Here is a 14,881-nt window from a genome sequence, read left to right as displayed (position 1 = left end):
CCCCAAAAAATAATTAATGAGTCTTGAAAGCTCGTCAGCTTTATGTTATTTACAATTCATCGTCTTAATTTATTTTACTGGCCATTAAGTTTAGTTTGCTTTTATTATGAATTCAATAAAAGTGGTTGTGTTTCAATATTCTCAATATATAATCGTAGACTAATGTATGAATTTGAGTGAACTGGCTCAGAGATTTTTGGGATTAAAATAGAGGGTTAACAAAAAGTAGTTACAGTTATATTTTTTATAGAAATTCTTTAGGATACTCTTTTTTAAGTTTTTGTTACAAAAATAGTCATCAACGAAAAAAATGACCAAAATAAAGGATAAAAAATAGTCATCAACAAAATACTCTTTATCAAAATAAATTTTGGTAAAGGGTAAAAATGAATTTTTACTCTAGTGTTAACTAATTTAGACTTATGATTTAGAGTTAAGGGGTGAGGTTTTGGGGATAGGGTTTCAAATTTTAAAAAATTAAAATTAAAATTAAAATTTTTAAAATAAAAGAGGGCTATTTTGATCATTTTCTTTTTTGAGTGCTATTTTTATGACAAAAACTTAAAATGACTATTTGAGAGAATTGTCTTATTTTTTTAAGTAGATCATGAGGCCATCTCTAACCCAACAAGAGTTTTAGTGTGATTTTGACACAAAAACGTTCTCCAATTCAACACTAAAATTCACATGATTTTAGTGCAACCCTATAATTTCACACCAAATTGGTGTGATAGTATTCACCACACTAAAATACTATTTACCCTACTAAAATACTATTCACTTATTAGTAAAATAGATAATTAAATAAATGAAAAATAAATACATTTAATATTAGAAAATATTTTTTAGTGTGAAATTTGATGTTATGGTTAGAGAATAATTTTTGTAGTGCTGAAATTACACTAAAATAATGTAGTCTTAACATTAAAATAGTATTATGGGTTGGAAATGTCTTGAAAAAATCAATATTGAACTAAATATATATCAACCGGTCATATTCCTAATTTAATAAAATAGATTTAGGATTTTTCAAGCTTTTAACGTAGTCTTTTTAAATCAGCAAGAACTATAACTGCAAACTTCTGAAATGTCATGAAATGATTGATTTTGAATGTGAACGTTGACTTTTTAGTCATGATACTATAACTTTATTTGGTTTTTAGAAGCTCTTTCTAATGTGTTTACTTTATACTAGAGATTTTGTCCGGGCTATGCCCGGGTTTATACAAATATCATTATATTTAATATGTATTAAGAAATTTCCTAAACCTTAGTTAATATCCAGAAAATTAAGCACTTGGTTTTAGCCAATTATGTGACTAATTTTTCTTAAAAAGAATTTGTGTTTTCTTAACAAATTTGAGCTATATGTTACATGTGTAGAAATTATAATAGATGAAGCTCAGTTTTATTACCCTTTTCTTCTTTTATGTGCAAATTTCATTTTTGTAATATAGCTATAGCTAAATTTATAAGAGAAATAATTTACAGAATTACGTTGAAATACTAATTTGATCTGAAATATTTGGTTTAAAATTTATATAAATGATATGTTTCATAAATAAATTTTGGTAATCTATCTTTCATATAATATGTGGGTATAGCGTTATATTGACTACAAATTAACATTAACTTCACTATTGCTACTGGAATATACAATTTTATGTTTATTGTACTGAATGACTTATAATTAAGCTTTAAATGATGACCAAATAAATCAAGAGGAACACTATTTCTTAATAATTCTAATTTTTATCATTTATAAAGAATTTTTTTTTTCTTTCTATTCATTTTTTATTGTAAGTAGTATAGAACAAATTTGTTCCTCAATAAATTTGATAAAAAATAATTATTTTTGAAATTTTTTTTTTTTCTGTTTTTTCCTTGTTTGTTCCTAATGTTTGGTGATAGTTACCGGTTAGAGTGTTTCAAAAAAAAAAGTTACCGGTCAGAAATTAGTGACAATGGGTGAAATGTTTTAGTGAAGGTACCTTATTTGTTAGTGACAGTTTTTTTGTTTCATGAAATCTATAAATATTTTGGGTTTTATTAAAGACAATAATAGCAGAATGTAAAATGATTATAGTGTTCATAAATTAGAAAAAATACATCTAATTATGAGAGTTAATGGTGTTATTATTCAATTCAAAGAGAAATGAGTAGGAAGCTTTCAAGTTCTGTAGTTTGTAATTTTATAAGAACTATGTGATTTCTTAGGCTACACCTATTTTTTTATTCATAAATTATGTATATTTTTTTGGGGCAACATTATTTTTTATTCATAAATTATGTATGTATATTTATTCAAGTTATGAATATTTTAATTTGAGAGAAACAGTATTATAATAATATAATTTTATCAGTGTTCAATTTACTCCATGAAGACCTAGCAGGGGAGAATAAATATTTTCTTGTAGATGCATGGAAAATAAATATTTTCCTGTACAAGGAACAACTCGCCATGGAAACATATTACACCAAGATAGAGAGAGAAAATAAGTTTTTGGTTTTCTTGTTGTTGGTAGTAGTTACATTGTATGTTTGGCGGAGTTAGCAACATCGGGTCCAAGCCTAGTCCTGAACCACCCAAGCTACCTGGGTCTACATGTTTCACTCTTCCGAAATAGCGTATGTGACGCAACAGTCTTGCAAGGAACGTGTTGTGGCAGATTGTTGAGCTATCGCATACCACCGCCACGTGCTTCCGGGCTCTTGTTATGGCTACGTTCATCCTTCTGCTATCCCCTAGGAATCCCACTTAGGTTGTTCGACCGTACCTATACAAAAGCAGCAACAAACTACATCAGTCTTCTTTGCACTTGGCAAAATAAAATAAAAAGGTATGCAATGCTACAGAAGGTAATAGTGTACCATTGATATGATCACTGCATCAGCCTCCCGTCCTTGAAAGCTGTCAATGGTTGCGACCTCAACTCCATCAGCAACTGGAAAATCATCTAGCCTTTCTCTGAGAAGCTGCACCTGAGCAACATATGGGGATTGAACGGCTATAGCCATTGTACTAACCCCTACAATCATTTGGAATTTATTAGGATATTGAGCTTAAACATGCGTGAGTCTTCAAACTATGGCTTGTTTCTTCTAATTTACAACTAACTGAAAATATACTACTCACCTGCATAAATCAACGCGATGACGTGATTAACCACAATATCTGCTTCTCCTTCATTGTATAATGAGCCTGTACCAGCTGGATCTAGACGCTCCTCGCAGGCCATTGACAAACTCCCATATGACATTCTTGTGTCGAGAAGAAGCAGCGGGCATTGTGTTATCCAAGTAGGCTGCAGTAAGTGGAAAAAAAAGAAAGATGATGTTAAACCTTAAGTGTCGTGGGGTTACCATGGTGAGTCTGTTGCAGTCAATTAGACCACCAAAGGTAAAGGTAAGCTCATTTTCGACACTTTTGTTTAATTTCTAATCACCAAACAAAAGAAGACGCGAATCATCTTTCGCAAGCTCAGGAGCAGCGCGACATTCAACCACAAGCAAAGATAGTATCATGTAATGTTTCAGTGGAAATTTTCTAAAGAAATAGTAATGAGAAGAATCGACATATGAGCAAACACTTGCAAAAAAAAAAGCCATGATAAGCATCTTCGAATGTCGTAAAGATGAAAATTACTGGGATTAAACTCTACAAAAATATACCTCATAAGTGAGAGCATCGGCCAACCCATGAATACGATCAATTCTGACACTCTTTCCAAAGAGCTTGGAGAAAGTAGGATCTCCATGGCGAGATTCTAGAGCAACGCCAATGCTGCACCCATCATCTCCAAGGCTGTGAACAAACCCCTGCGTACAAGAAGTTGCTCCAGCACCCTTACTGTCACAAATTCTTATGCAAACCATGTCACCAGGGGAAAGTGTTGTAGGAGGTAGACGATGGTTGCCCCCAACCTTAAACAACACCAAGTGCATACCTCCGAGACCTGCATATTGATTAAATTTTACAACATATATTTTTTGGAAACTGAAAGAGAACATAGTACAACAAAGAACTAACCTGTGGAGGTGCTAACTGCATACAAATTGCAAACTGTGTCACAAAGTTCCTGCGGAGCTTCACCGTGCCGAACCAAGAACTCGATCGGTTTGGAGGAATCAGAGCTCTCATCTGGAGTAGGGATAAACAGAGCCAACTGTTTGTTATCAACTGTTTGCAGACACTACCCAATCAAAATCAACCTCACAGAATGCTCTTGTCTTAGTCACCGGAATGGCGTACAGAAACTCCCAAGACTCAGCTACTAAGCTTCGAACTTTCTTCTTCGTATAATCTCTGTCCATGAAAACCATCTGCGCTGGCTTAAACCAAAAACTGAGATTTTATCACATTATTATTAGTTTTAGAAAATTCAGAAGAAAATCAAAAGTTTTACCATGGTGGTATGTTCGTGCTTTTCGCTCCCTTTACCTTTCGTTGTTGCTGTTAAAAGGGAAAAATCTGAAATCAATCTCTAGATTGCAGACACTACCCAATCAAAACCCCAAAGAGATGAAAGTATAAGAGAAACTTAATTTTAACCTTTTCAAAAGTATCGGATCGAAACTGAACCCGACCGAGTATAGCTTCGCCGGAGACGCTTCTCAGTCACGTAGGTCAGCCAGCGGAAACCTGCTGTGAGGATAAGTCTTAACTCTGGAAGGAGTCATCAGCTTATGTATGGAGGTAGTGGAAGACAGCATTGATTCATGACGATAATTAATCTTGATCCGTCTGGATTTGAGGCCATGGCTTCGACAGGCACAAAAAAAAAAACTAAAATTGCAAGAGTAAAGAACATAGCAGGCTTGTCTACAAAAGGATTCATCTAAGAGGAGGAGACATAAAAGGGAGGTGGAAGGATAGCGATAGGAGTAAAGATCTGGAATTGAATTATTGAGAGTAGATCGCAATAACTCCAAAAGAAACGGATGGTGAAGTGGAAGAGCAGAAGAGGCAAAATGATATCGTCAGTTTTTGGGCTGATTTAAATTGGCTAGGACAAATTATTAGAAGCCCATTATGAAAGTCCTCTCGCACAAGTTTTATCACGTTAAATCAGTTATGACGTGGTGGATTAAACTTCTATGATTGGCTAATTTTTTAATCCTAGGTGGACAGGCTGAGAGTTGAGTATATCTCCCTTTTAGTATTGTATTGATTGTTAGATTTTCTAGAAGAAGTGAAAGATTAAGACAAAACCGTAGCACCCTTAACTACTGCTTGTCATTCGTTTAAGTCTGTCTGCAAAAAAAAAAGAAGGCACATGGTTGAATAGCATTTACACTTGCTTAACTCTCCTATTTTGTTTACTAAGGGCATTGCCTCCGCGTAAGCGCGGAGTTTTGGATAGAGTTCTTGTTTCATCTTAATATTTGCTAGGGTTATTTTAATTATGAATTTTGAGTTTTGAGTTGTTTTTCAATTTTTTTTTTATTGTTATAGGGTTAGTGTTGTGATGATGAACTGTGTATGCATTGTTTTCCACTTATGAAGGACTAAACTTTGTTAGTATTGTGATTGATATAGTTCGTGTTGTTGTTTGCTGTGTCAGTGAGATTTATTGTTTGTTTATCTTTTTAATTTGTTTCTTGTATTGTTGAAAGTACATAAATTATATTAAAATTGTTGAGAGTACCTTTTGTTTCTGGATATTTTTTTCCAGTTTAGTTGTGTAAATTGTATGTATTAAGTAATAATTTTTATTATCCTTATTATGTTTGTTATATGTTTTTTTATTATTTTTAAATGTGTTCTTTTAATCGGACCTTTAAAACAAATACATGAAAACTTGTAGAAATAACTATAAAATGAGTGACAGTTCTGAGTATTTGGAGTTTAATGAGTTTTAAACGAATTTATGTATTTCTCATAAGAAGACAATAGCATTGGCATGTTGACATTGAGCATGTAAGCTATTTTTATAAGACAAGAGAAGTGAGCAGGTGGAGATGTTGTTGCCGCCTTTGTGTCTGTCAGAATTGTCTCTTGTATCTCCTGTTGTGGCTGTGTTTGTTTATCTTTTATTTGATGGATAATATGTAAACAAAAATCATTATTAGATATATTTATCAGAGTTCATAACTTACTCTACTTTTTTTGTTTAGGTAATTTCACTAATCTTAGTTGTCGTCTTCGTCTTATTCGTTGCGAAAGTAAGTTTGTAAATTGTTAAATAGCTGACCGTACGTGTAGTTTGTATTTGTTTAGCTGACTCGATGTATGTGTCGTTGGGAAAGTAAGTTTGTAAATTGTTAAATAGCTGGCCGTGTAGTTTGTATTTGTTTAGCTGACTTGATGTATGTGTCGTTGAGTTTTAGTTGAGGTGATTGGTTTGGTATATTTGTTTTGAAGTTTATTTCTAAGATTAGACAAAAAAAAAGAGAGGTGATTATTAATGATTCGTCTTTTTTAGAATTTTAGTTTTTGGTGTTTTGATTGTTTGGGTTGTTGTGGTTTCTTTTAAGCTGTAAAATAAATGTTGAGTAATTGCACCTCCTATACACAGATAACCATGATATTTGCAAAAATGGAAAACCCACTTTTATGATGATCTGTTTTTTTCTAATAGCCATTTTACCCCTACTCATCTAAAGCAAAACATACTCTCTCTTTCTTTCTACTTTTCGTGGTGTTGAATTAAATCTTTGTCTTTCTTATCTCCATTGTCATGGAAGCAATGTAATGTATTCGTTTATCTCAAGAATTGTGATTCTTCTTTCTTTTTTTGTGTATCTCCCTACAACTTTGTTGTTTTCTTTTTTTCTGGATTTTGTTCTTGGTTTCTCTCTTTTTAGAACTTCATTTTTTCTGATTCATGATCGAGATGGCTTTCTCTAATAACAACGTCTCTTACGTCTAGTCCTTCGGAAGAGAAGAGAGAACAGCAAAAAAAAAACGAGATCGAATGATGAGATTGAGGTTGTAGTCAACTGTTGATTTTCGCCACAAAGAGTAAGAAACAGTGAAGATGTAGAAAGTGTAAACCACGTTTCCAGTGGAGAGATCAGATTTGGCAGAAAATCTTTATATCGGTGATGTCGCCGATGAGACATCAAATAAGAATTATATGTTGTTTAGGAATTAAAACTAATATTAAAAATAGTTATACTTATAAAGTTATATCCGGCTAAACAACTATTTTAATCATATGTACTGCAATTTGTTAAAGAGTTAATTCTATGTTTAGCCGAACACGTAATCTAGTCATTTGTTTATCTGAATTGATAAAAAATAACAACCATCAATTGATCAAATAGTTGGTAAATATAAATTACATACCAGCTAGCAAGTAAAATATCCAGATAAATCAGAATATAACAATATTAATTTAAAAATTATCCATATAAATGAGAGTATATCCAGCTAATTTAAAAATTATCCATATAAATAAGAGTATATCCAGCTAACTCACATAGTTAATATATACTAAGGGGTTTTGTAACAAGGCTAGTGAGCATGGATGGTCCAAGTACAAGATGGTTCAAGCCGGTAGTTCTCATAAAGGACCCGATGATAAACTTTCAATTATGTGTATCAAGAAGAAGACGATAATGGCAAAACCAGAATTTCTTTGTGTAAAGATCTTATGGCTAACAAGTAAAATATCCAGATAATTCAGAATATAACAATACTAATTTAAAAAGTATCTATATAAATGAGAGTATATCTAGCTAATTTAAAAAGTATCCATATAAATGAGAGTATATCCAGCTAATTTAAAAATTATCCATATAAATGAGAGTATATCCAGCTAACTCACATAGTTACTATATACTGAGAGGTTTTATAACAAGGCTAGTGAGCGTGGATGGTCCAAGTACAAGATGGTTCAAGCCGGTAGTTCTCATAAAGGAGCCAATGAGAAACTTTCAATTATGTGTATCAAGAAGAAGACGATAATAGTAAAATTGGAGTTTCTTTGTGTAAAGATCTTATGGCTATAGCTGTAGAAGTGCTTAAGATGAACATCACTACTTTAGGTTCTTTGGTTTTGACGATAAGCGACCAGATTCTTTTTTTCGTGACTTTGGTTGCAAAGAAGTTGTTTCATGCTAAGGTGAAGCCTTCCATCCCTGATTTTCAAGCTTGCCTTGGATCGATCATTACGTGTGTATATATATATACTTTATAATATAATTGGTTTTTATATTAATTTAGACTAGCTAGTTAGAGTAAGGGGCAAATAGTAAAATACTCTAGAGAGAGATTACTGACAACCATGTTTTTTTGTGTTTTTCCATTTTTGCAAATTTTGCACTTATTGTATATTTTTCTTGCAAATGGCTCATAAATGTTTGTGTAAAATTAGTTTGATAAGTAAGGGAGATAAATAGACGACCACATAATTTGGATAGGAAATATTTTTGATTATTGATGTTAGCACAATATAGATAATAATATAAAGGGAATTGTGTGTTGATTGTTTCTTATGGATCAATGAGGAGACGGATAACGACTCGAGTTGTTTCTTTGTTAAGGTCAGAGCCTTGGACATAACGAATTTGCCCAACCATATATGCGAGTTTAAATATCAGTTATGATAACGAAACATATTATAAACCCAGATGCAATATGATAATATACCTGAGAATTCTAGGTTTGTGTTCGCAGTCACTTGGAAATTGTCAAATAGTCTAATTATGATTGGAGATTGATCTCAGGAGCAACGGTGCTGACTTCATCAATAATAGTTGGTGAGATGAAACGAATGAGGAATGGATGATCAATTATCTTGTACATGCTTGAGCACCTAGCAACTTCAAAACGATCGACTTTCACAATGAAATCGCCTTTCAAAGATGGCATGTAATAGTTAGCACGTTCGGCGGGAATAAACCTATGAATCACGGAATCTGTAAATAATATTAATTAACAAAGAATCAGGAAATCAATTAAAAACAATTATATTAAATAAGTGTTATAAATCGAAGATTAACTTACCTTTTCATCAAAAAAGAGAACCGTGATTCCCATAAACTCACTGTCTTTCTTGAAGTTCAGGGAATCCCTTAAGCGAGGAGGTTAGAGGCTATGCTCTGACTACTACAATCAATACGGAGAGACTCGAAGGTTCAGTGACGGATGTCGGGAACGCCGGTTTGAAAAACTGGAGAGGCAGAGAGACATTTTCTAGAAGATCGTTAAAGCTAAGAGGAATCAATGAGTTTTGTGGAGATGCATATTGGGTTCACCAAAGATGAGAATCATATATATAGGGTTTACAGAAAGGGTACAAATCAGGAACATTTAAGATGAAACGATTTAAGATGGGGAGATGAAAAGTTCACCGGTGAAAAAATAGATTCCAAACAGACATACGGCGCAACTCTGTAACTCAGACTTGTCTGAGACAATGATGAAAAGAACCCTAACTCATATTAAACGAAGACAATTTAAAATATGAAAAAACTATAATTGTTTTTTTCAGTGATGAACCTCATTTAAAAATGAAACTCATAATACACTTGTAGACCCGGTCCACAGAGAAAACCGAAGAAGCAAAGGTTTCTTACCTTCATAAATATATATTAGTTTCGGCCATCAATGTTCAAAGTATCATTTAGTTTAGTGGTATAAATGTTGGTGTTTATATCTTAATGACCTAGGTTTGAACCACAACCCTAACACTTTTTCACACTTTTTAAAAGTGAGATCCACCAAAATGCTAACGTGTCAGCCTCAGAAAAGAGGGAACTGTACTATATTATATTATAGATTTAGCTGACCCTTAATAATGTTCGTACTTGATATTACAAGGCACGGTGAAATGCATGCATATTGAAAATGTGGTGGTTTCAGTTCTCGTTATATAATGGTCTTTGCTAGCTCATGGTTCAATGCTTCAAACAGCTTTGTTAAGTGCCTCGAGTAGAAGATCTTGGACTAATGCTAAATGAAAAAACGTAAGACCATTCAGATTTGAAGCTTAAGGGATATAGGGGATGTGTCAATGGACCCACACGATACACTCTCATTCAACTTCAGACCGTAAACACCTAATCCGCATTTTTCCAATTAGCCTTCCCCACGTGTCAATACAAATATCCGAAACCCAAAAAACAAGTAAATAACCATCATGTGTCTCTCGTTCTAGTTTTATCACTTCATCACAACTCCACTCTCCGAACCTTCAAATATCCAATAATCTTTTAATCTTTTAATCTTTTAATCAAAAACAAATGCCATTATGCAAATCTAAACTTAAGACATACCAAAAGAACCATGAAGTAAAGATAGATGTTGCTTGTTTTTTGAGGCTATAAATGTTTACTTATCAACAACTATCTTAACAGATAAACTAAAGACTTATCTAAAACAACATCACAAGGTATAGTTTAATTCAGAAAATCAAAACATGAGCCACTCATTACACAACCACATCTAGTCACAACAAAACTCATTTTCTTCTTTACAAATTGCCATTAATTCCTATAACCCATTTTCCTCCTCTCATTCCTCATTTTATTTTTATTTCAAGAAAATAACATCTTTATGTCACCACACAATAACCCATAAAATCAAAAATCGTTACCCACATTCTCTCATTCTATCCTAATCCTCATCACTCAAAACAGAGTGCTTAGGCGGAGAAGAAGAGGAAGAGGAACCAAACATCAAGCAACAATGGCTGTCTCAACAATCTACTCAACACAAGCTCTTAACTCAACTCATTTCTTAACCTCTTCCCCTTCTTCCTCTTCAAAGCAAGTCTTCTTCTACCGTCGTCAAACCAACCGTAGATTCAACACCATCATCACTTGCGCCGCACAACAAACCGTCGTGATCGGACTCGCTGCCGACTCTGGATGCGGCAAAAGTACCTTCATGCGGAGGCTAACCAGTGTCTTCGGTGGAGCAGCTGAGCCACCAAAAGGAGGGAACCCTGACTCCAACACACTCATCAGTGACATGACCACTGTGATCTGTCTCGACGATTACCATTCGTTGGACAGGACCGGTCGCAAAGAGAAAGGAGTCACTGCTTTGGACCCACGCGCCAATGACTTTGATCTCATGTATGAGCAAGTCAAAGCTCTCAAGAGTGGCATCGCCGTCGAGAAACCTATTTATAATCACGTCACAGGACTTCTCGACGCACCTGAGCTTATTCAGCCTCCCAAGATTCTCGTCATCGAAGGTCTTCATCCAATGTAAGTTTTACCAATACAAAACGTATCAGTTTCGAGTTTGGAAGTCTCCTTTCTTGTCGGAATTTGGATGATTAAGAATCTTAGACTTATTAAATATTATATACGAATGAGTATGAGGGTTAAAATACGGATCTTCGAACCTTTGCATGAAAGTCTTGTAGTTGGACAAGAATTAAAAGTTTTATTCGAATAGTTAAGTATATCGTTTCGGTCATTGCTCATTCCAATATTTTATAATAATGTTTTATCTACTTGTGAAGGTTTGATGAGAGAGTAAGAGAGTTGTTGGACTTCAGTATCTACCTAGACATTAGCAATGAGGTCAAATTCGCTTGGAAAATCCAGGTGTGTTTCTTTATCTATATACATATTTCATTTCACTCGACCGTTACTGTTAATGTGTCGTTGATATGGACTTTTGTAACGGTTTGATGATAATAGAGGGACATGGCTGAGAGAGGTCACAGTTTAGAGAGCATCAAAGCAAGTATAGAAGCACGAAAGCCCGACTTCGATGCATTCATCGGTATAATTATAGTTTATGTTTTATATTTCCCTAGAATATTAACTCATCTGGTTTAACAATCTATGAATGGCTTATACAGACCCACAAAAGCAGTACGCGGATGCGGTGATAGAAGTGCTTCCAACGCAGTTGATTCCAGATGATAATGAAGGCAAAGTGTTGAGAGTGAGATTGATAATGAAAGAAGGTGTTAAGTACTTCAGCCCGGTTTACCTATTCGATGAAGGTTCAACCATCTCGTGGATCCCTTGTGGTCGCAAACTCACCTGCTCCTACCCTGGCATCAAGTTCAACTACCAACCTGATTCCTACTTCGACAATGAGGTGCATTCATTTGTCTAGGTTGCAGAATGAGTTTTAAGTTTCTTTAGCTCTTGGTTGGAACATTTGTTCTTTCTTTCAGGTTTCTGTTGTGGAGATGGATGGGCAATTCGATAGACTTGACGAGCTGATTTACGTGGAGAGCCATCTGAGCAACCTCTCGACCAAATTCTACGGTGAAGTGACTCAACAAATGCTCAAACATGCTGACTTCCCTGGTAGCAACAACGGAACTGGTCTTTTCCAGACAATTGTTGGATTGAAAATCAGAGATCTCTATGAGCAGCTCATTGCCAACAAAGCCAATGCTCCTACAGAAGCTGCTAAAGCCTAAAACAAATAAGCAAAACAGAACGCGTCGATAAACCCATTGGTTGTTTCTTCTTCTTTCTTTCTTTATGCTTTGTTTCCGCGGATTTTCATGGAGAAAAGGACGGTGTTGCATGTTTGTAATTTGTGTGGAGATATAAAAAGAAAAGCATGTAATGTAGAAAATTTATTAGCAGAGCAATAACAATTAAGTTAGTACAATGCTTTTATCTATGAGAAAATGACTTAGATAACACTAAAAAAGTTTTTGTCACAAATATAACCTATAAGAATAAAAATGACCAAAATAGCACTTAATGTTTTATCAAAAGAAATAAATATACACTTATACCCCAATGGTAAATTAATTTAGACATTTGGGTTTAGAGTTAAGGGGTAGAGTTTAGGATTTAGGGTTTAGAGTTTAGGATTTAGGGTTTAGAGTTTAGGTTTTAGGGTTTAGAGTTGGAAAGTGGGGTTTTGAGGATAAGATTTCAAATTTTGAAAAATAAAAAAAAATTAAATTTTTCAAAACATAAAATGCTATTTTGGTCATTTTAGTTTTTGAGGGTTATTTTTGTGACATAAACTTAGAAATGTGCTACTTTGGAGATTTACTCTTTATCTATTGATAAAAGTAAAACCGAAAATCAACCTTTAAGCAAAAGAATGAATTAAGGTTTCTTCCTGTTGATCATACTCATGTATTTTAGTATGTATCTACCATAGATACATATTGATTTCGAGTTACAGAAGTGCACTGGTAAAAACTTGCCTTTGATGCCTTCTGGATCAGAGAGAAATCCACAACTGCATGAAACATTCAAGGGAAAAAAGATCTAAATATATTTTCTTCAAAAAGGAAATACATCTAAATATTTTTATCACCTTGGCTATCTGCAAAAAGAGATATATTACCAATATATTTTTGAAGAAGAGCCCTTACTAGCTTTTCACAAGAGCTTTACCAAGCCCTTGACCCTGAAACCAAAAATAAAAGAACACTTCTTAACATTAAACACAGCTCCAAAACAGAAACTTCATATTTTTTTGTTACCTGATATCTAGGATCAACAAGAACATGGACCCCAAAGTGTAGCATTAAAGAAATGATCCTACGTCGCACGTGCCATTTCATTTAGCTTCTTCTGCTGTTGCTAATTATCGCCTTATGTGGTCTTCAATGGAAAGCATTTGTAAAAACATAATATTACTAATTATTCAATCAACTACTAAACCATTTATAGTAGCATTTAGAAGCTGCAAATGTTCTCCAGATACTCTTTATTCAATGTTTTTATATGAAACTTTTGATAAAACATTATTTTATATAATTTATTAATTTTAGTTAATAATATCAAAAACTATATTTATATTCCATTTATTACATTTATAATTTTAAAATAATATTTTAAAATTAATATATTTCTAATTTTTAAAAGAATAATATTTCAAATTTAAAATAAAATTTACTATATATAACTTTCAATAACAAAAGAACTAAAAATTATATATATATATAATAATATTTATAAATTAAAAATTATATATCATATAACTTTATATGATAATTGTATATATAAACATTTACTGTTTTTGACTAAAGATTTTCAAATTAAAAACGTAAACTATTACATGATAAGACGAAAAGTATTAGTTTGGTAAAATTTGCATGAAATAATTTCATGAAAGACTCAATCCCAAACCTATGAAACAATAAAGGTAGAGATTAGAAGAGCCAACAATGCAATAAAATACAATATATACTAATAATAACCATGACCACATCGGCCATATTTTCTTCTCCCTCAGACCATCTTCCATTCTATGGCTTGGTATTTATAGGAGGTTTTATCTCCCTCCAACCTCTTGTCAAGCTGAGTGAGCTAGATGACTCTATTTCAACTTCATCCACAATTCCTAATATTGTGAAACGAGAAAGACTCTCAAATGTACTAGCTTGAGGAATTTTGGTTAACGGATCAAGAACCAATGTTTCATGGACCTCATGGGTTTATTTTTTATTTTTTGTTGCTCTGTTTGGTAATATGTCGTTGTAATTGTAGGTTGAAGGTTTCATGACTGATTCAACCACGAAAGTCACATGAGATCCATACATCATTCTTAAAGCTATAGGGATGCTTAGGCTTCAGTCGAGAGGTGTCACTGCTTCTCAAACAACTCTTTTGTACGATTAGAGCTAGCTTATATTTAAGGAACCTCTTGTTTGATGTCAACCCGTGGTACTGAATCAACTTGATTTTGAAGGAGGATGATATACAAGAAAAGTCACCAGGAGACTGAATATAGTTAAGAACCCGACCATGAGTCGATTTCATAGATGTGTTGCTCTTTTCTCATGTTAAAAAAAAATAGCATTTCTTTCGCTAATGCTTGGCAAAAATCTTGTATAGTCGTTTCTGGGTTTAGTACGAATCCAACGATTATATTGCTTATTTCAGGTTCAAGTTTTATTTTCAAATGACTTGAGTATGACAGAGGAGTCAGGGTAAAACCTGATTGTTCACAGTTAAAGAATATTAAAGAATCAGATTGTTTTTG

The 14,881-nt window shown here is 33.4% G+C and overlaps 2 protein-coding genes across 7 annotated transcripts; one reads left to right on the top strand and one right to left on the bottom strand.

Moving 5' to 3' along the window:
* Positions 1–2,338: 2,338 nt before the first annotated feature.
* On the bottom strand, positions 2,339–5,112 carry LOC103840195. 6 transcript variants are annotated; one of them, XM_033281315.1, is made up of 8 exons: positions 4,553–5,112; positions 4,407–4,471; positions 4,218–4,332; positions 4,031–4,141; positions 3,673–3,956; positions 3,137–3,305; positions 2,872–3,029; positions 2,339–2,777 (listed from the first exon to the last, which is right to left on the bottom strand). In XM_033281315.1, the coding sequence occupies exons 2-8, from the start codon at positions 4,407–4,409 to the stop codon at positions 2,739–2,741; spliced, it is 879 nt and encodes a 292-aa protein (XP_033137206.1). In that variant the 5' UTR covers positions 4,410–4,471; positions 4,553–5,112; the 3' UTR covers positions 2,339–2,738. The 6 variants fall into 6 exon arrangements, with proteins under 6 accessions (XP_033137206.1, XP_033137205.1, XP_033137209.1 ...); XM_033281314.1 differs by having other exon boundaries at positions 4,407–4,453; XM_033281318.1 differs by having other exon boundaries at positions 4,218–4,345; positions 4,407–4,453; positions 4,553–5,110.
* Positions 5,113–10,462: 5,350 nt separating this feature from the next.
* LOC103840194 (phosphoribulokinase, chloroplastic) lies at positions 10,463–12,541 on the top strand. The gene is made up of 5 exons (XM_009116672.2): positions 10,463–11,163; positions 11,424–11,508; positions 11,605–11,689; positions 11,769–12,013; positions 12,093–12,541. Exons 1-5 carry the CDS (start codon positions 10,637–10,639, stop codon positions 12,342–12,344), a joined length of 1,194 nt encoding a protein of 397 aa, XP_009114920.1. The 5' UTR covers positions 10,463–10,636; the 3' UTR covers positions 12,345–12,541.
* The last annotated feature ends 2,340 nt before the right edge of the window (positions 12,542–14,881 follow it).

Source organism: Brassica rapa, chromosome A09 (assembly GCF_000309985.2).
Source record: "Brassica rapa cultivar Chiifu-401-42 chromosome A09, CAAS_Brap_v3.01, whole genome shotgun sequence".
NCBI classification, from domain to species: Eukaryota; Viridiplantae; Streptophyta; class Magnoliopsida; order Brassicales; family Brassicaceae; genus Brassica; species Brassica rapa.
The sequence above is the reverse complement of the archived record's forward strand: the minus strand, read 5'-3'. Positions and strand labels throughout refer to the sequence as shown.

Coding starts and splice junctions, on each gene's coding strand:
- LOC103840194 (XM_009116672.2), top strand. CDS start 10,637: ATGGCTGTCTCAACAATCTACTCAACACAAGCTCTTAACTCAACTCAT. Junction 11,164..11,423: donor ATCGAAGGTCTTCATCCAAT/GTAAGTTTTACC, acceptor CTACTTGTGAAG/GTTTGATGAGAGAGTAAGAG. Junction 11,509..11,604: donor AATTCGCTTGGAAAATCCAG/GTGTGTTTCTTT, acceptor TGATGATAATAG/AGGGACATGGCTGAGAGAGG.
- LOC103840195 (XM_033281315.1), bottom strand. Junction 3,030..3,136: donor CATCGCGTTGATTTATGCAG/GTGAGTAGTATA, acceptor AAATGATTGTAG/GGGTTAGTACAATGGCTATA. Junction 2,778..2,871: donor ATGCAGTGATCATATCAATG/GTACACTATTAC, acceptor GCTTTTGTATAG/GTACGGTCGAACAACCTAAG.